Source organism: Poecilia latipinna, unplaced genomic scaffold (assembly GCF_001443285.1).
Source record: "Poecilia latipinna isolate Pla-1442-1.1 unplaced genomic scaffold, P_latipinna-1.0 Scaffold345, whole genome shotgun sequence".
NCBI classification, from domain to species: domain Eukaryota; kingdom Metazoa; phylum Chordata; class Actinopteri; order Cyprinodontiformes; family Poeciliidae; genus Poecilia; species Poecilia latipinna.
The window spans coordinates 62,751-84,245 of NW_015112961.1; the positions used below are offsets into that span (position 1 = coordinate 62,751).

Below are 21,495 nucleotides of genomic sequence, written 5' to 3' on the forward strand. Positions count from 1 at the left end.
CCGGGGAAACTGGACTTCGTCTTTTTTTTTTTTTTTTTTTTTTTTTTTTTTTGTTCAATGGATTGTAAGGACTAAAAAAATGAGACATTTTTCCCCAAGCAGAACAAAAACAAAAATGTATCTCAAATAACCTGAATGTATTTTATAACTGACTGGAACTTAATCCATATGCCTTTGACTTTAATCAGCAAAGATTCAATAAACAAGGAGCATAAACTCAAATTGCTTGCACGAGAAAATATGTTGTGCACAGTTTTAAAGATAAACAAGCCCTCCTTTGATCAAATGTTTGAAATCGTTTCTGAAACGAAAAACTATGCCAACGTCCCAGGGTACAGAATGACAGGTAATGTCTGCTCACTAAAGCGAAAATTAACTTTTGGCAAGCGAAGCAGAGAGTCATAACCCATCTGACGCCAGTCTGACAGAGCCCCTGGCTATGGAAAGCGAAGAAAATAAATAAATCAGCAGAGATCTGGGAACAAGTTGCATCATTCTGACTTTTGTTTCTGATGTGTCAGAGGAGACAGAGACTTTGAGGGCCTCTGAGCAACATGCATGCTGGGAAACGTCACTAATTACTGGAAATACATTAATACAAAGAGATGAACTGAAAGAGGTGTTACATGAGGACAAAAGAGAGGAGTAATGATCAGTTCAGGAAAAGAAAAGTCATCCTTTTAAAAACGTAGCCTAATGTATTAAAATATCCCACTGAAATTAATTTATAAAGCAACATGAGTGTTAAGAAATGGTGGGCTCGGCACACAGCCCTGACATCCAAAACATGTGGAAATAAGGTTTCTGTTATTATTGCGCTACAAAAAAAAAAAAAAAAAGACTGTAAAACTTAACGTCCCATAAATTCATTCTTGTTTTTCTCCAGCAAACATTTTCATCTCTTTTGCATCTGCTTGCCTTTCTGTCCCTTAGCAGTCGTCCTCTCCTCTGGCAAAAACACTGAATCCTTTCTCATCTGGTAAACCTCGCCCCACTCTGTGCCCCCTGAGTCCTCATCTAAGCACTCCGATGCCTCTGCTGGGCTCCAATCGGGACCAGCAGTACATTTCTCCCAGACCGACTGTGGTTTGTGGTAAAAATGGCCGTGGTGCTGTGGGCTGTTACGCTGCACCTCAGGACGCACATTAACCTCACCGCGAGTGCTGATCTGCTTGTAGGCTGCAACCGCCAAGCGGCACCACTAAAACTACAGTAACACTGACACCAGAGTGCTTTCTGTCACACAGAGTGCTCTTACCGCATGAAGAACATCTGCAGAACACCATTACAGCACGAGTACGAGATGCTACTAAATATTCAACTCTGAGCTATTCAGAAACCGTTTCCGATTGTGGTTTATTACATCTGTCTGATGGTGACTTGTCAGTTTAAATACAAAAGTTGTAATCCTTCTTCACATTACAGCATTATAAGTTTGTAATGTTTGCTATTGGGAATTATGTGCCAGACTAACGTGAAATTGAAAATGAAAGGAAGAAAGTGCATGAAATTGAAATGAAAGGAAGATGATATGCGTGAAAAGGTTTTTAAAATGTTTGCTGAATACAAATCTGTAAAGTGTGGTTTGCATATTCACTCCCACTGAGTGGGAGTGAATGAGAACCGCCTTTCACCGCAGTTACAGTTCTTCCTGTTTGTTGCCGTTTATAGTGATGCACACAACAATTTTCCGCATAGAGCAGAAAGTTTAAGTTTGGTCTCATCTGATCAGAACATGTTTGTAGCCTGTAGAAATCTGACAATATATTTTTTTATTATATTTTTTACTTCCTTCAAGAATTACTTTCTTCTTGCCACTCTCCCAGAAAGGGTAGATTTGTGGAAACACAACTAACCCTGCAGCTGTCTAGATGACAGATTGTCCCACCTGAATTGGGGATTTCTGCAGCTCCTCCACAGTCACCATGGGCCTCCTGCATCTTTATTATTGTTTAATTATCTTGTAGAATGGCTGTAATTATTAACTCATTTTAAGTTGGACTATTATTACTAATTAGGTGACGTCTGGCTGCACAGCAATTTATTGAAGGGTATCAGAGTGAAGCAGCCTCAAGTTTTCCTTCCACTTTAAAACGATGTGTTATTTTAGATTGATCTAAGAGAATTAAATCCTAATTATCATTTATCTTATGTTGCATATTTTACTTTACTGTTCAATTTCTTATTTTTTTCCTAATGACCCTTTACTTGTTGATGGTACACTTGAATTTCCCCATGGTGGGACAATAAAAATACCATATTTCTATTTCTGAATATAAGCACTCAGAGACTTCCTGGTGCCCATCGCCTTGGAGACAAAGCAAAGCTATAACAGAGACTGTAAGTGTATCTTCCTGCCAGCTAATTTTGTCTCACTGAATTTTTTTATTTGACTAATCCAGCTTGAATCAGTTGTAAGAAGTGGAGTTCCTGGAAAATCCCAGAGTTGGTCTATTACAGCATGAAAACCCGGATCAAAATCCCCCAAATGTAGTTTCTCCAACCACTTGACTAAAATAAATGGATCAGTGTGTTCTGTAAACGGGACAGTTGAATCTTAAAGGCTCCACCTATGTCTCAACCTAAAGTTTGAGCTTCAGTTGAACTTACATCACGAAGCCGTACATAAGAGGTTGGCGGAGCACTTTTTGCTTCTGAACAATATGATATTATCATCAGCCCCAAATGAAAACATTGTGAAACAGACTGAGGAGGAACTGGGAATTAGCATCACTCTGGAACTATGCAGAGCAAATGTGAAGCAAACTGTAGAAATGATAAAGTTGTTGGTCCTGAATCTGTCCATCTGCGGAGCTTTATTTTGAAAGTTGAGGTTATAAATGGTCCCTTTCCATCTGCTAGTTCTCCTCTGAGGTCAGAGACATTCAATATGCGGTTCACTCCGGCTCCCTGCAGAGTCATTATAGGTCCCCTGAGCTGCAGAAATCAATCTGTAAATGGCCAGAGCTGCAACTCGTCCTTTGTAAGGAAGATGAAGCGGCACTTTGCTCATAGGTTTAAAAAGTGCGAGGTTGGACGTAATGGCCAACAGGTGCATTACACAACCGATGATGGACCAACGAGAGTCAGAGATGACAGAAAGCTTTAAAAGTGAAAATGAATATGACTCACTGAGTTCATCAAAGTGCGTCTCAATGCCGTCGACTCCAGGCACAGAGCAGATGAGACGAGCCTTCAGAAAGGTGCTCCATTTGTTGACCAGGCAGCAATGTCCACCGTCATCGTTCTGCAGGAATCACATCCAAACAAACATCCAGAGTCACTCGTCAGGGCGACTCCAACAGTATCTGTCTAACAGGTGTCTGAAACAGCTGTTAACCAAAGTTAACATGAATAATGGTCACCATCATCTGCCTGAACAAGGGGTCAGCCAGCTGCAGCTTGTGCTACTGAGGTGAAGCATAAAGTCCTGAGAAAAAGGAGTTGGTGAGTAAACCTCAGCTCAGCCTGGATGATTTGTGAGGATTAAAAAGACACGTTTTAACTTTTACCTTGAGTTATGAAGACAAATAATAAAAAAAAAAAAATCATTGCTCCTAATGATTTAAAGATCACTGAGCAAATTACTCAGGTCATCTTATTTGTGCGACTAATCCAAAACATTCAAAACTGTCTCCTCCCTGCAGGCAAGATAAATAACAATAGGAATATTTTTAAATCTGATAATAAACAGTTATCCAAGAATTATAAACATATGGCACCTCTGTCAATAATATTTTTAAAGTTTTGGATTCAGTTCAGGTTTATGTCAGTGCAATAAATTATAAATATTTTTTAAGGGGTTTTTACAAATTTTACCAGAGCTGTCAGTAACTGTGGAAGCTGCTACATTTTTCTATTCATTTGTTTTTTCTATGAAGAGCACGTATTGCAGAACATCCTGGATGGCCACCCTCAAAGGAGGACAAAACAAATGAAAACAGGCCAAAGGCAATCACTCACCAAGCCCTTCGATTTATTTAAAGCTCACTGGCGATTATCAGCTTGTGGTTTCGGACCTGTGTGATAACTCACCAAGCAGATCCGACCTATCCTGGACTGCGTCATGGGACTCTGGCCCACCTCAGAGGCTTTCTCACGGAAGAAGAAGTAGAGCTTATCATCATTCTTTTCAGCGCTGTCTGGGATCAGGTGAGCATGGACAAAAGTCGGATCTGAAGGGAAAAACGGAAAAAGGATGATTGGCCCATTTGCTGTCCAGACCTGCCTGCAGTGGGTTGTTTTATATGTTTTTCAACTAAATTTAATATAGAGGTTGCTCTTATGTGTTGCAAGTTTTGGGATATTTGATGACTTTCAAATCAACCACCAAATTATACTGATTTCATGCTATAAGGATTGGACTTATGAACAGTACAATATTTGTAAAATGAGTCAAGCTAATATATTATCTTTTTCTAAGTACAAGTTAATCTCAGTAAATTGGATCAGATCTGCAAGGCACACTGATGGAAAATTGGGTGGAAGAAAAAAAATTGGAAGCTAAAATGATCAAAATTAATAGAAAATGATGGCTAAAATGTATCACTCTGTTTTTAATGATTCCGTAAGATCCTAATTAATTCAATCGCTATAGTAAATTTACTTTTCAAAGATAGTTTATTTCATGCAGTTGCACCTATATTATAATTCTCAAATAAAAAGAAGCAGCAGACCTTTGCTCCTTAAGGCCAAACAGTCACAAAACTTAATTTTAGGGAACAGAAATCATTTATGTTTCTGTTCGGTATTAATGTCTTTGCACTATGTGAGGGATCATACATAGTGCACACACAGTCGCACTGATTCTCTGGGTCACCACAGGACTCACAACACACACAGCGCCACCCCCTCCACCTCTGGACCCCGCTGTGAAAGACCAGCATCCCAAACAGGGACAAACCAAAAAGCCAGAGGAAGGAGGGGAGCAACCAGTACCCCCATAATGTGGGGGAGGGTGTTACCCGAGATATTTCAAAACGGCTGATTAGCAGGACTCAGGTGTCCTGATTCGCCAGATTGCCAGCAGGGGACTGTTGTCAGGGCAACAGGGTCAGTGGAAAAACTGGGAGCCAACAACACAGACGGGGAGTCTGCTATTGATTTGGCAAAAATCAACCAAAAAGCAGCAGACCAGCAATAATATCACTGTAACAGTTGTACTTCATTAGAGAGAAAACTGAGTCGTTATTGACATTCCAGGATTTCCCCAACAAATACGGCCGAGTCTGCAGGCATCCGCAGGATCTGAAAGGATTTAATGACTCAAAGCATCATTGGGTCTGGTGGAGCAGGAGGAAAAGATCAGGAAGCTCAGATGACACGCATGCGTCAGCATTATGGAGGTTTGCAAAATGCTCAAACTGTGTTCCCAATTTCCTGGTGCATAAATTCAAAATGGTTTGTCGAGAGACAAGGAAGAGAAATAAAAGGCAAATGCAGATCAAGCGGTAAGCTAAGACATTACCATTTAACCATCTGGAGTTGTACTGATCGGTCCTCATGGCTGTCTGCTTCCCCAGAGTACGGAAGATGGCGGAGTCTGTTCCCATGAAGTCCACGTAGACTCCAGCATAGAGCTCTCCATCTGCCAGTCACAGCGAAGGGAAAAGAGAAGAAAGAATTAGGATACCAGGAAATACTCCCAGGTCAAAAGACACACAACATGTTGTTCAACACTAGTAATAGAAACTTGTTTTCCAGATTTTTACTAAATTCCCTTTGATATCACTTGAAGCAGCCATATATTTTCAAGGGAGTTGCTAACATTAAAGGAAGGCAGCAATATGCATGATAAAACTGTATTCTAGTGTATGTGACGTGTCAGTATTGAACATGTTAAATTCTTTTGTAACGACACTCATGCTACAGCTCTTCCAGAGCCAAATTCATATCACTGAAAACCATTTTCATCCAAAGACAGATTATATTTTGCGCACCAGTGTTCATTTCCAATGAAATTAAAACTATGTCCAATTAGTTTTGTCTGCACTGGGATCCCACAGACATAATGGGAAGAAACCTTACAATAATGTTATTATTGTGGGATATCTTTGTTGCATCAGTCAGGTTTTCTAAGGTCAAATGAAGTGTGTCACAGCCAAACATAAGCTCTTTCTTTCTTTCTTTGACACACACATGAACTCACACAGAGGTGTCGATTATCGGCAGCCATGTCTGGCCACCTGCAAGATGGTGACAACTGATGACCACCCGCTGAAATAACAGCACACACATCTGTGTGAAAAGATAAGTGATTACTTATAATCCACTGACAACTAACCAATTATCGCCACTCGATTCATTACATTATTTTTAACTTTCAACTCTTATTTCAGGAACGCAGGTAGATTTTCTTTGCAGTTTTTGATGAAATTATTACTTAATCAGCTTGTAAAATAAACATATTGCAAATGTTGCAAACAAAGAAATGAAATAATAATATCAAAATAGAATGAAGAGGAAAAAGTGGATAAAATGATCTTTTATTGGGTTTACACTGGTTAGGATCTGGGTCAAGGAAAACTTTTTGTAATTATATCAGCAAACAAAGATTCCACTTTTATTCTACATATCTAGTTTCAAGATGCTTGCCATACAACACATTATGTAGCACTGCATTTCCTACCAGTGACTCACTGATAACACACGATTATGTATCTTTGTGTCACAGTTACATTATATCATGTTTTTTTTCAATGAGATGCCTTAATTGTCTTCTAAAGTTCCAATGCATTTGTTGTTTTTATTCTAATTTTAATTTTGATACTTATTCCGTTAAAGCATTTTGAATGACCTCATGCACAAAGAAAAGAATCAGAAAAAGAATTAACTCACGGATCAGGGCAGAAACGCTGTTAAGTTTAGGATCATAGGGACATTTTCCTTTTCCAGAGTCCACTTTGCCAGGTTCCAGACGGAAAATGTATTCCTGTAACACAGAGGGATGGAGGAATATTTTCTAAACATTCTTTGGAAAAACAAAGCAAGAATTAGTAAAGGAAGCAACGTGTGGTCATTAAGGCACTGTGCAACATTTTAAAAGCAAAATAAATCACTCAGCTAAGGGAGAAACAGGCACACACATCAAGGATCTGAAGTGATGCAGGAAAAGGCTGGGAACAATCCAAGGCCCAGTGTTTGCTTGCCCTAACAAATTTCAATTATTCCTGTGCGCAAGAGGAGTTTTTACACATCTGTGTCAACACTCATGCTTTTATGTTGTCTCGCAGGTACAACAAATGTTCAGCAGAGCACAGTCGGGGGTAAAGTTGTATTTGTAACCTGCAGTTGGATATTATCTTTTGAAAGAGTAACTCAGCAAGATCTGTGCAAAAATGCTGGGGAAAAACATGAACATTTCCATAAATCAATAAAAATGTCAAGTGTTCGGCTTTGTGGACATCATTTAAACCAAAAGTTCTTATATACACGGGACTGGCTGCAGCTGAATTTTATCTGACGAAAGTTTGAACAAAAATAGTTTTAATTAAGATCCATCTATGGTCAATGTGCTGAAAAGTTTGAGCTTTTTCCCCCCCATTTTCTTTGTGTTTTTGTATGAGACCATTAAAAGACTGAAAAATAACCTTTTTTTTGTTGACTGATGTTTGTTTTGCACTCAAAAATCTATCTGCATTGTAATTTTTCAACAAATCTGGCAGAAGGAACTCTGCCTTTACCAGTAGTAAACCTGAAGCAATTTTAACCCCAGTTCTTCACTTGGTGGACACCATTATTGGAATAAACCCCGCCGCCCACCTTATTGCTCAAAGGCTCAGATGTTGAGCTGTAGTCTGCTGCTCGACTCGTTCTCCCTCCTGACTGAAGTGCCTGTAGGTTGCTGAAACCCTAAAAAGCAGAAACAATTAGCCATCTTGTTAGCAACCTGTCGCAGCCCAGACCGAGTCCAGATTCAGCTGATGATGACGGAGACTGAAGAAGAATGTACGTGAAACAGGACTGGAGAAATCAACAACATGAGGAACTCTGAAAAATGAAAAGATAAATCATGAAGAAGTGGACAGAGTGAAGAGCTAAAGAGAGACATGTTTGAATTAGATTCAGACACGTGCAAGAAAGAGTGCAGAAAAAAAAGAAACCATGCAAAACTAAAAGAAGAAAACAGGAAAGAAATGTATAAAGTGAAATGAAGAGCAGGCCAATGTAGATATTTTCAGTCAAAATATGAACCATAAATGTAATGAAAGGACATCGACCACTGTTTTTTAATTTTTAAAAAAAAAATAAAATAAAATATGCTGTATAAATGCCTACATGTGCAGTTTTCAGACCTGTATGGATTAGAGAAAATCCACAGATATTCAAACCGAAGCTCCCAGCTCTCGTTTTTAGATTTTAAGCTGTTGTGTGAAAAGTTTAAATAAGTCATCATGAAGTCCAAATTGTTGGAACATTCATGAGTAGATATAATTTAAACCAGCTCACAATGAACAAAGTGCAATATATATATTTTTGCTACAAAATGCATGCAAAAAAAATTAATATTATAAACTATTTATTTTACAGCGTAGTGCTATTGTATAGCAATTTATTACTAAAAAAAAAACCCTTAAGCATTTACAAATGTATCTATTTAAATATTCCAGTGTTAAAATTAAACTTCTAATACAAACAAAAATCCATAGAGGCAACCCTGGAGCAGCATGGGCAGACGCTAAAAATAAAATACAAATAATTTAAAGCCCACTGCGCGACACAAAGAAGGATATGCGTTTATGTTTACATCTACTCCTGCAGAGGAAAATCCTTAAAGTGTGAAGCAGCGCAATGTTCGGACCTCAGGGGGGAAGCAGAATGACAAGAGGCAGACTGACCTTTCCATCGAAACCTGAAGCCTCCAAATGAACAGGGAGACTAAACAGCGGCGGATGAATGTAAGTGTGCCGATTATAACGCGGCCAGCAGCTGCTGCAGCTCTGCATGGGCGTCCATGGAGGTGGGGGTAGGGCTCAGGGTGGGGTGGGGGGATCTACAAGACTGATGATGGATGAGAAGCTCCATCAGTAATGATGGCTTTTCAGAGGCTCTCACCCAGACAGAAAGAAAGACAGGCCACAGGCACTGCTGTGTGTAAACAGGTGAGACATCGGACCCCCAGCGAGGGGGGGATTTTCTAGATAAAGTGACACCACAACATTCCCAGGGGAAAGAGGCTTCAAACGGCAGGAGTTAGAAATCGCACCAAGACCAATTTTGGAATGATAATGGGAATGTGGACAGGGCCAGCCAGGAGCTTGTGGAAGGGTGAAAATCAATGAAAGCTAAGAGGAGGAAAATAATGGAAGAGAAGCAGAACCCGAGAAACTGATGGGCAGAGGGGTTAAACGGGGAAACTCTGACCTCAGATTGATCGACTGATGGGGTTCTTTTAAAAACGAGGGCGCAAAGGTCAAAACGTCTCTACGGCTGGATGCATCTTTTGGTTACCTGGGATCGACGTCCTCGATCCACGTACGTGCAGATGGGATTATATGCTCCTGTTCCACACACATACAGGTGGGTCCGGTTCCACGGCTCGATCAGACGGATGAAGTTCCCACATTCCCCCTGAGGAAGGGCAAAACAAAATCAACAAGATTAGGATTAGGTCTTAAAAAAAGCCAAAACATGAAATATATTTTAAAAAAACCAGTTACATAACATTTAATTCCCCAGACTGCTTCTCTTTATAGATTCCATTCGTGGATAAAAACCAGTCTATTTGTTTGGTCTTTGTTGGCATATTTTATAGGACATTTTTTTTTATTTTTCAGCAAATCTGTCTGCTGTAGATCTTGGTCTCTTGGATTAGGTAAAAAGTTTGGACTGTGAAAGAAAAATGTGACCATAAAAGTGATCAAAAACGTAGTTAAGATGGCAATTCAGATAAAAATCCTTTCTGCGACCAAGATTGATCTGCTTTATAATCCCCATCTGCTGTCACAGTCTCTGCTTTGTGTTGCCTTAACAAGGTGATTTAATGAACAATCCTCCACTAATCACAAATGTCACAATTCACCACATGCTAAATATGTTTTTTTTAAAAGAAAAAAAAAATAAAATAAGGATCACAATCAGGACAAAACAAGACAACATAACCTATCAAATAAATAAATAAGCTAATACAAAAATCAATACATTTTTCATATCTTTGATCATTTTAGGAAAATTAACATAATTAAAACAGCACATTTTTGTGGAAAATCTGTCATGAGAAGAAAAGAGAAATATATCTGGTGTTGGTAATGAAATAATTTATTTAGAACTCTTAAAAACTAACTGATTAATTTTTATATATTTTCTACAAAAAAATGTACATTTTGTCTGTTTCTTTTAATTTTTCTTTATTTTTCCAATCTAAAAAAAGTATTAATTTGTTTTTTTTTTGTTGAGTTGGGGCATCATGGTGCTTGCTTGCAGCTACTTAATACTGATTTTATTCCAAATTACGGCGTAAAAATTAATAAACTAAATTAATGTAGTGCTTTTATAGCCATACTATAAAAGCACTACACTTGAAGCACCTTAGCCACATTCATCCAGTCACACATACATTTCTACATTAACATGCAGATTGATAAGTGACTTGTCAAGGGAGACACTAACAGGAATCAAACCTACAACCTTATGATTGCAAGACAACCTCTCTACCCACTGAACCACAGTCATCCCTGCATACAATTTTTTTTTTTCCCACGGACTCCATTGTGCATCGAAATCATTTTCAGGTCCACTTCTTCTTTTCAAATTGGGAGTTTTGAAAGGTTTTGTGGTACAAGTTGCCTTTATGCAACGGACGAACAGGAAGAAGGGGATGAGATGCAGCAAGTGGTCCGGAGCCGGGAGTCGAACCACAGAAAACTGTGTTTAGGACTGTAGTCTTTGTATGTGATGCTGCTGCTCTACCACTGAGTAGAGATACACACACACATCGGGATGTTTTTCTTTCCTTTTTTTTTTTTTTTTTTACTGAAAACAAAAAGTTTCATGAATGATTGTGAGAAGCTGAATCTACTTTTTGTGTTGGCTGGCTTCCATTTAGCTGCTCTGGCTCCTTCATATCAGACCACAATGCAAGAGCTAAAATGTTTCCAAACATTGTATAAGCAGGCAGACCATGGAAAATCAGTGCCTGTGGGATGTCAAGAGCATTTTCCTGAAATTACTGAGGTCAGGCACAATTCAAACTTGACAAATGAAAAACATTATGCTTCGACCACATAGAGAAAAATAGTGGCCTTACATGTAAAATGTTTATGACGTTAGGGTATTTTTCTGAAATATTTGTACGTTTTTCTTTTTCTTTTAAATATCAGTAATGAAGACAAAGAGCTGCTGCTGCTGCTGCTGCTGCGGCTACTGATGAGCGCAGCTCTATTCTTCTTGGCTGACCAGCTGTCTACCTCCCTGGCTTCAGCCAACAACTTGCAGCTCCCGTCACTGAAATGAAGAGATATGTTCAGATTTGTCCATCATGTTTTCCAGTGGCGACAGCTGGTGATGGAAAAAAAAAAAGGATGCGCAAAGTAAACCAAAAATAAATTGTAGAATCGCTAAGTGGGATGAGCTATTTTGGCAGATAGTCTCCAAATGACAGATGCACGAGTCAGACGTTTCAAAGGCTGGGCTTCTGTGCGTTTCCACATGTTGGCCTGCGTGCAACAATATTCCCTGCTGGGCTGTGCTCTCCCCACAGCGAGCGCAGCGGGACTTATTGCCTTTGACCTCGCCATGTTCTGCCCTGAATTGTTCTTGAATCGTCATCTGTCATCTGCTGAGGGCCAGCCATAAACAAAGATCTGCTTTTGTGCACAGATATGCAGGTTAGCAACAAGAATCAGCAAACGACAAGCGCACACAGCAGTTGGGTGAAAAGCAGCTTAGTACAAACCTCGTCGTACGTCGCTCTGTGCTTGTGCAACACCCTTACACTAACCGCTGATAAAACATGAATGTGTGTGCTTCAGGATGCCGGGTGGCGCAATGTGTGAACCAAATCAAAAGAGATGGATCTGGGATTTCTTTGTACGGATTTCCTCCGTCTCTTGTGGGGGCTGCGCAGGCGGTGGCTGCGTCTGAATGTCTGAGTCTTATTAACACTTCAGACGGGACTGTGGCCTCCGTTGGCCGGTTCATTTTGTCTGCTCGTCTGGACAACATAGGATAAAATAATTACTGCACAGCGAGAAAATGGAGGAACAAATGACATTAAAATGTCAACGAGAGATGTAGGAGAAAACATGCAAAAATGCTTTCAGGTCGGAATGAAGAAGGCAAAATGTTGCAGGTTTCGAGTCTCTGGAAGAGCTTAATTGGTGGCAGCTGTACATAATCGGCAATCAGGGATGCAAAGCCGGTAAATAAGAGCGCCATAGTGAGGAGCACGCCGGGAAGGGCTTAAAAAAAATGTCCCCTAATAACCCGAGTGGTGCTTTTAAAACGGCAGATGAGAATAAAAAATAAATAAAATAAAATTAACGGAAAACCTTTTAAATTTTATCAGCTGCTATAAAGAGGATTATTTAAAAGAAAGAAAAATAATACACATTTCCCCTTTATTTCTGAGAGTAGGAGCCTTGTAAAAGCCTTAATGTTAATAACATTTTTTACACACTTTATGTTACAAATTATAAATGGTTATCAGAATTTGTACAATAAAACCTGAACAGAGCGAAACATGGATTCATATTCAGGTTCCTCAAAGTCAATACTTTAAGGAGCTTTGACTTCATTTACAAGTGAGAGTCTATCAAACTTCACCAGCGTTGCTCATGTAGATACATTGTTGCCCATTTCACTTTGCTAAAAAGCTCAATCTTAGCCACATGGAGAATATATGTGAAAATCTATTTTCAAGTATTGTGATCAGCCGATTGCTACTTTAACTGGGCCTCTCTAAAAAATAAAGTAAGCGTTTGACCTGGTTGAAAGGTGAACCTCAATCCCAGTTTCAAGTCTTTTGCAGATGGAGTTTTCTTACAGGGTTGCCCTGTATTTAACTTACCATCACCTCTAAGTCTGTGTTGAAGAAAAACATTCCCACAGCATGATACTGCCAGCACCATAGCTTGGCGACAGGTTGTTTAGGATGATGTATTTTGGTAGTTTTACACCACAGCTTTGCATGTAGGCTAAAAAGTTGCATTTCTTGTGATTCTTAAACAATAGTTTGCCAGATTTGTCCTATTGACAAATAGGACTAATCCATAGCAGAGTTACTATGGATTGTGCCATACCAGTGGATGGATTGAGCTTCATAAGATGCTTAAAATTTTAGAAAGTTGTTTTTATAGCCCAACCCTGTTCTAAACTTCTCTGTGACTTTATCCCTGGCTTTTCTGCTGTCTTCAAAAAAGAGCAAATTAACCTTTTTTGTTCAGTTCTTAAATGAATAAAACTAAAATAAATGCATTCCTGTCCAAGTTGAAACATAATTTTAGAGTTTGGTGAGTTCTAACTCAATTAAGTTACTCACATTTGTGTCTTTCCCCGACAAGATGCACTCAGTCTTCCTCTGGGACGCAACGGGCCAGTGGATCTGACGGGGAAAGAAAAATCCAAGAGTAGTTAAGCTGCAGACGCATGCTGCTCCCTCCCACTTTATCTGTGCCTCAGGAACATTTCTTACAATGAGCGGCTCCTTGTTGATGTCGTGCAGATCCAGAGAAAGAATGTAATCTTTGCTTCCCACATACATGCGATCGTGGTCCTCGTCCATGCGCAGTATCCGATAGTCGGTTGAGTTGAGCAGGAAGGAGAAGTGATGAGCAGTACCAGTGGACTTCAACTCTGTAAAAATAGCAGAGGATTCTGTTTTAGCTGTGCCTGTGATTAAAATAACAACAATACGCCAAGAATGTACAAACCACAGACGGAGTCCTGGGTGAGGGAAAGTTAATGGGATTTAAGTATGCTAATGATTCAGATGCTACCATCAGACACTCGTAAATGAATTTACAGGATCCGTTTGGTCTTCCCCTCCCCCAATCACATCCTGCTTTAATGCGGTTATGGATGGAATAAATCTAGTTATTGACAGGCTTGACAAAGAAAAGAAGACTAGTAATTGACTCTGCAGAGTCTGAAAGAGTTGGAGCAGTCAATGAGCTACGACAACTGCAAGAAGTCACACGGCGGATCTTAAATTATTAAAGGTCAGATATTTAATAAAGTTCAAGGTCTGGACATCTGAGCTTTGACCTTTTATTTAGAGCTTCGGAGCTTTGATTTTTAATTGCCTGTTCTGAATCTTGAGTTATTGTGGTTATTGCATTATCACAGCTGGTTCCTCTGGGAACGTCACTCAATCGTGAAAATAATTTGTGTTAGAAGACATAAAAAAGAAACAGATAAGTTAAAAAAGAAAATAAAGTCAGTGAAAACAGAAAAGCTGTAAGAAGGATTTTAATAGGCAGCTGTATTTTCTACGAAAATTTGTCGGCGTCTAATTTCATCCTTAGAAAAGTGCAAACAAAACTAAGTGCGTCTTTTCTACCTACTTTTTAAATGAAAAATAAGCTGGACGAGAAGGAAGAAAACTTAAAGAGCACATTCCAGTTCTGCTTGATTAGGTGCAGACATATGCCTCTGTGAATCAAGGTCTGACAGTCACTGATAATAAAAAAGGTTCACAAGAACAGCTAGAAGAAACCCTCCCTGAGCAGAGGGAAGGTCACACACTGAGCAGAAGGAACACCTCAAGTTCTCCACCAGCAAGTGAAATGATGAAACACAGCCACACGAATCCTCCCAGGAAAAAAAAAAAAAACACTCCCAGCTGCTGATGTGCTGAGCCCCATCAGACACCAACAGGCTGTCGTCACAGTGCAGCTTTCCGACATGCAGGTAGTTAAAAAAAGGAGAGAGAGAGAGAAAAAAAAGGCAACGGATATGGCTGTCACCCTTGGGAGTTTTCACAAGCTGCTTCTAAAAACATACTAATATATTGGTCTCCACTCCCACAAATGCACACTTGTAAACTTGCAGTGCAGCAACACACTGCAGGGATGTGGTGACATCAGGATTTAAAAATTCGGCTGCAAGAATAAGAAGATTACTTGCTGAAGTTGGGATTTTGAGAGTGTTTGCACGAGGGATTCCAGGAAATGTTGCCTAAAGTAATCCAGAATGGCTGTTTATAGATTCATCTCTCATCTGGCTGTGCTGCAGCTGTTTGCTTTCCTATTCCTGTTGCTTTACATTCTAAATAAAAGAATAATGTGCCACAATTAACTCTGAATGTATCTGTTAAGCAATAGTATATGGGGGTAGTAAAGCAAGAGCTTCCAGGATTTATTTAGTAGCATCTTAGGTTTATATATTTGAGCTCCCAGTTTCCCTGCAAAGCACTAAAGAACCAGCAGGTGTGAACAGACTTTACCATTGTGTTTAAACGTATAGCTGCACAAACTCACAACCCTCCATATTAAAAAATACGGGGTATGTCAAATGGTGGACGGCAGATTTACAGAACTAGTCTTGTTTCACGACATCGTGCAAATTTTAGCAGACAAATGTAATCTGAGTAAACACAAAATAAACTTTTGTAATAACCAAGATAAAAAAAAATGTGAAAAATTGCTTGAGTCTTGAATTGCTTTTACCACCCAGAGTTTTTTTTTACTGAGGAGGAAATATGGCTTATTTCTATTTGGTGAGTTAATATGATCAATCTGTATTGGAGGATTCCTCAGTTTGACAACTCAAAGACAGTACACTTTATTTTTTGAGCAAACAAGTCTTGTGTTCTTCTTAGTCAGCAGTGGTTTTCACCTTGAAGCGATCCCATAAATGCCACCTTTTCCTGATGTCTTTCTTGTTGTTGAGCCATGAACATTTGAGGCAAGTGAGGCCTGCTGTACTTTAGATGTTCTGGGTACATAATGCACTGTTGGAGAAATGTTGGTAGAGTTGCCAACTGTTCCATGTTTTGCTCATTTGTGGATAATAGTTTTGAAAATGGCAACATGAATTTACCCAGGATATCTTTTTCTGATATGAAACTTTTGAGATGATCTAATCGTTTATAGACGATAAAACGAGGAGAAGAAATGTTTAGGGTTGAAACACTTTTCTGAGTAAATAAAGACAGTAAAATTTTCCAATGAGATAAAGTGATTATCCAAATTTTCTTCAGATTTTTGGTGTTCTTTCTGCTGGAGATTATTTTAAAAGTAATCCTATCATCAAGGAAAAAAAAATGCATGTAGTTTTTAGCATTATGTCAAGTATTTAACAGAACTCGAAGGTCTGTGCATTTATTTTTCCAACCCTTTCTTTTCTTCAGAACGGTTAGTACTCATGTCTCTGATTTTATCTGATTAAATTTAATAACTTGGTTACAACACTGCTATTATTAAAATCCACCAAAGCCATAGGAAACTCCACCTTTAATTGACATGGATTACATCCCTAATCTCCAGTCTATATTTCAAGCAATCTAATTATATTCTACATGGATCTTGTGAAATATATACTTATCTGAATCTGATGTAAAAAAAAAAAAAGAAAAAGGAAATATTCCTAAAGGATAAGGAGAAATAATTTTTCTAGAAACCTCTTGTCATATTCTAAGGAACCACACTTTTCCTGAATTGTACTTGGGCTTTAAGGACTGCAGATGCCATCAAAGATATTTCATATTTATCACCTTTGGACTTTTATTCCCACTCAAGAGTAAGAGGACAAAAATTGGCTGCTACAAGTCTGAAGGACACTCGGGCCACTGCAAACAAAACCTGACAAGCAGACTGACGGATAACTCCCTGAGTTACGAATAAACAGTCGTCACAACTTATTAACCGTTAAGGGGAACCAACTTTAAGGCCTCCTAACTGAAGTCAGTTTTCCATCCAGAAAATTAAGTTTCATCCTGACAAACAAATTGAAACTTTCAAAATAATTATCAAAGCATAACTAACTGTGAAAAAGTTTTTTCTTTATTCATCAGTCACCCCCCTGACAATACTCAGTTTATTTTTCAAATCATACAGCTGATAAAGATGATATAGCAAATGTTTTCTCTAAAAGCAAAAGAAAACAGCATCTTTTCATGCAAGTCTGGGACATTTCTACTAACAAAATTAAAGGCAAATGCAGGCTAGCATATGAAATGAATAGTTAATGGATCTCCATCACCGGCGCATGTTTTTATCACGCAGTCCTGTTCTTCAACTTTATTAAAAATTTAACTAATTGCGATGTTGTGGTTTGCAATGAGTGAAACAGAGTCCAAGCTGCAGCAGTATGATCCCTGAAAACAATCCACATCAATTAGTGGTAGTGTCATATAAATTTATACATGGAGCTCATTTCACATTTATAGAAACAAAAAAATCCTTGAAATAAATGTATATTTTAATGCTGTACTACATTTTCAAACAGTAAAACCTGAGAAAATGTTAGCCATCAATTTGGGTACATTTGTTCAGTAGAGGTAAACAAAAAAAAAAAGACTAAAATTGATACATAGTGCTATGGATGCTCCACCATAAATAAAAATATGCACAAAGTGATTTTGCATACATTTTAATTTTTTTCTAGACGTCCCTGGACAGTTTGCGACAGAAAATCTCAATCTTAGTCTCACCAAAGTACACTGCGACAAAGTTTCAGTAGCAACTCTACATATATTCAATGTATGAAACAGGCTTTTAGTTGGTTTGTCTCCCTAACAACCACTTGATATGCGCAGAGTTTCACATCCATTGGTTTGTAATTGCACTACTTGCAGTAGTTCCCCAACATTGAGCCTAAGCGATTTGTTTTTTTTACCTTCCTTAGCATCTTCCTCACTCACAAATGGCGCTGCATCCAGACTGGTGGCCAGAGGCTAAAATTAACAAACTACCAAGTACAAGTTCCTTGACATTTTGTTCATCTTAAATAATTCAAGTATAAATTAGGAGATTTAGTAAAATTATTTTTTAGCACTAGCCACTCCTTTCACTCTGACATTTTAATTGGTTTTGTTAAAATGACAATTTACCCTGGATGAAGAATTTTTACACAAGCATGCTAAAACACGTTTCCTTTGAACTCGAACAGCTCGGCTAGATAAGGAGTACAGTATGATAGCGATCCGCCTCGAAGTGTGCACACACTTTACTGTCAACAGAAACTCAATCGCTAAAAAAAGCATTCCTGCGTGTTATGGGTCAGCAAAACAAGCCCCATCAGGACAAGAGAAATGCTGTGAAACAAACCAAAGCCTTGACATGACGTTAAGCGGCTGAATTTACAACCAGCTGGTAGGTTCGGCGATTGATGGGGGACAAATGTCAGGATCTGGTGTTAATCATCCCACTTTCTCACAAGGCCTTAGTAATGACTACCAGACACAGAGGGAGACATGGAAAATTGTTTTTCGTGTCCTAAAATGTCCTTAGATTTTTGTTGTTAAAAATGCCTGCTAATAAACTGAACATCCATCTGCGGTGTTGTCACATTTTTCCTCCATTTATTGTAGCTAATGAATCCAAATGATTGACTACTTGTATCAAATTTTGTGTAAAATAAGAGAAGCTTTCTTGGTAACCCTAGAAAGTGGACCTTTCTTTGCATCTGCAAGATCAAGGAGGATGCACCACCCAGAAACCTCCACCACCCCCCTTTTTAAGCCTCTGTAATCCAAGTCCCTTTCTTAGCAGCAGTTTGTCTGTGGAGTAAAAGAAAAATAAGGAGGTTTTAGGGTGCACAGAGCAGAAAATCCCGCATACCTGCCCAGGCACCCATGGACTGTTGTCTGAATTCCCTAAGCCTGCTCATGTTCACTTTTGCTTAAAATAGAGGTGTGGCCCCACCTTGCTGAAGCCTGTCTGCAGCCAAGCATGCAAGGATGTGTCGCTTTAAGTAATTAAATTCATTGAGACAGTCTGGAAAACCTTTGTGATGTTGTAATAGCAGAATACCATTTAAACTGAAAGAGTCAAACTTGAGCTCCTTTGATCACGTAATCCATGTCTTGGAAAGCTCACAGAGATGGTTAGAAATGCCAAGATGAGCTTTTGGAGTTGATGAATATTCGGGGTATTTGTGGCTGCAATAAAAAAAAAAAAAGATTCGGCAACCATTTTAACATTTACATTCACAGCAAGGATCAAAACGTTTCAACAAGTTTTACGTTGAGAGTTTACAACTTGTTGGAGATCACAACTTTTAATATGATCCGAAAATGTAGGAGGAATGACCTCCCAGCAGTGGTCTGCAACTCCAGTCCTCAAGAATCCTGCAACTTTTAGACGTGTCCCTGATCCAACAGACCTGAACCAAATGACCGAATCACCTCCTCAATAAGCAGTCAAGTTCTCCACAGTTCTGCTAAAAACCTGCTAATTTGACTCTGTGAAAAAAGCAGTTTGGAGAGATAAGCAAAACTTTTTTTGATGGGTAAGTGCAGCGTGCTGTGGATTTGAAGCTTCTCTGTTATTAGTGATAAACAGAATGGTGAATTAATCCTGTAAGACCAGCGTATCTTTGTTTGAACACAGGAAGTAGAGGTCACTGCAGATATCAGCGGCTGAACAGCAGTGGGAAGCCTTATCGGCCTCAGCCTGTCACGGTGTTTGTCTTTTGTATTTGCCTCAGTTCAGCACCTAATAATCAGCCTCCCTGCACCAAACAGAGTCAGGACTATTGACTCAGAACACATGTCGCTGGAGCTGATTACCGCTTACCTGCGCCTGTCGAGGAGAAATAATTGGCACCGGATAACGTCTTATCTCCAAGCTTCTGGGGGCTGTCACTCAGAAGCTCTTCACACTCGTCTGCCACTGATACTGTGTGTTTATATGTGTCTGCGTGCGCTCGGTGGAATTAAACCAAAAGCTTCCTGAGCCTCATATCAAATCAGAAGACACAGGTCCTCGCTTTGCATGAATCAAAAGCATGGAGAGATTGATTTAAGTAGCGCCTTCTCATCCTGAGTGGAAATGAGAGATTACAACAAATCTATTTCTGCTGTCTCACATGACGGAGGAGGTTAATTAAAGCACAAGGGGGAAGATCTCTGGTTCAAAGCTGACAGCAAAGGTCATACAGTTTCTCTACTCTGCCTCTGAACCACCAGTAACTTCATGTTTTAAAACATCTCTGCAAACTAAAGTTATTAAAAGGAGAAGCACTATGCATTTCTACTTTTCACCTTTATCTACTCACTTGGACGTATCTTAACATGTAAACAGAAATCGGTGTGGATGAGACTGATTTTTCTCTACGGACAGCTGTCTTTAACAGCTTGTGGTGGCTGCAGGTGAAAGGTTAAAGGACAAGAAGGGTCTGAAGTGAAAACTCATCATGGCTTCTCTACTCAAGTGACCTGGGAGGGCACCATCAAACTGGATTACTTCAGGAGAGTATGGTATTCAAAGTTAGCCACTTTTTGCACCAGTTTGGTTTTCTGTGTCCCCTTTAAAATATGAGTAAAACTAGGTTACAAAGTGACTGCCTCTACTCTTAATACAAGTTATTAGTTTCTCGTGAAAGGACAAACATAATTATACTTCCTAAAGAAAATATTGGAAATTGGTAATTCAGCCACAAGATCTGTTGGATGCATTTCCCAGTCCAGAGCTCAGTTTGGTCTCATCGTAGTAAAACAAAGTTTAATGTCTCATTTACATACAGAACTGTGAAATGAGATCTTCCAGAACAAATCTAATTCATCTGTCGAAAAATAATAATAAAAAAAAAAACATCTGAATTTCTTTTTCATTTAATTTTCCAGATTTTCTTTTCGTCCAACAAGCCATTTTTTTTAAAAAGAACATGAAATTCGGGATTGTTTGTTTCCATGTTTTGGTTACAGCAATTTTCCCAGCAGCTCTCCCGGATCTGCGGCTGGCTGTTGCGTGCACAAATGTTTACACGTGCGAGTAAAGGTGGGCCGTCAGTTGTGCTGATACTGCAAGTTGAGCTGTAATGATGATGATGAAGCCCTGTTTGTTTGTGTAGCTGAGCCGTCGCTTGCAGTGGGTCACTCCGGGCAGCGGCAGCGGTCAGTGGTGACAACACAGGTTAGAGGGATTATGGAACGGGCTGAATAATGAGACGACGTGGCATGAATGAGTGAAAAATCCTCCTCTCCCCGGCTGACCTCTGACCTGGCACTTAGAGCAAATACTCTCTCTGTGTCAGCTGCGCCAACACAGAGCCAGATGTAGTCTGTTTTCTCAAAAGAATCTCCTCATTCCTATTTATAGACCTCTGCAGAATCTTGATTTGATCAGAAACGGTGAAATCGTTGACTGACCCGTTCCCTTCCTCTTGATTTGAGGCGAATCTGATCTGAACAAAAACACTTTTCAAAACATTTTTGCCTCCCCTTGACTCAAGGTCATAGCCAGAGTGCTGCTTGCTGGGGGCAATAAGCCGGGGTAATTAGTAGGTAAATTTAGAGAGACCATTAGCAGCAAGTGTTGATTCGGAGTCTGCTGGGGACAGCGGGCACCTCCGCCCTCTCTGGGTGTTCCACTCTGCAGACCGACTTTGACAATC

At 39.3% G+C, this 21,495-nt stretch overlaps 1 protein-coding gene across 3 annotated transcripts in view; it reads right to left on the minus strand.

Annotated features, from left to right (window-relative positions):
• sema3fa (sema domain, immunoglobulin domain (Ig), short basic domain, secreted, (semaphorin) 3Fa) overlaps window positions 1-21,495 on the minus strand; it is a 60,213-nt gene that overhangs the window by 15,575 nt on the left and 23,143 nt on the right. For 2 of the 3 annotated variants that reach the window (XM_015035692.1, XM_015035693.1), the window contains exons 3-10: window positions 13,631-13,791; window positions 13,478-13,540; window positions 9,451-9,570; window positions 7,762-7,851; window positions 6,838-6,931; window positions 5,468-5,587; window positions 4,036-4,175; window positions 3,133-3,247 (exon numbers count right to left, since the gene is read on the minus strand). In XM_015035692.1, the coding sequence (XP_014891178.1) occupies window positions 3,133-3,247; window positions 4,036-4,175; window positions 5,468-5,587; window positions 6,838-6,931; window positions 7,762-7,851; window positions 9,451-9,570; window positions 13,478-13,540; window positions 13,631-13,791 (903 nt within the window). The remainder of the gene's footprint in view (window positions 1-3,132; window positions 3,248-4,035; window positions 4,176-5,467; window positions 5,588-6,837; window positions 6,932-7,761; window positions 7,852-9,450; window positions 9,571-13,477; window positions 13,541-13,630; window positions 13,792-21,495) is intronic. The other variant, XM_015035694.1, reaches the window with a different exon arrangement.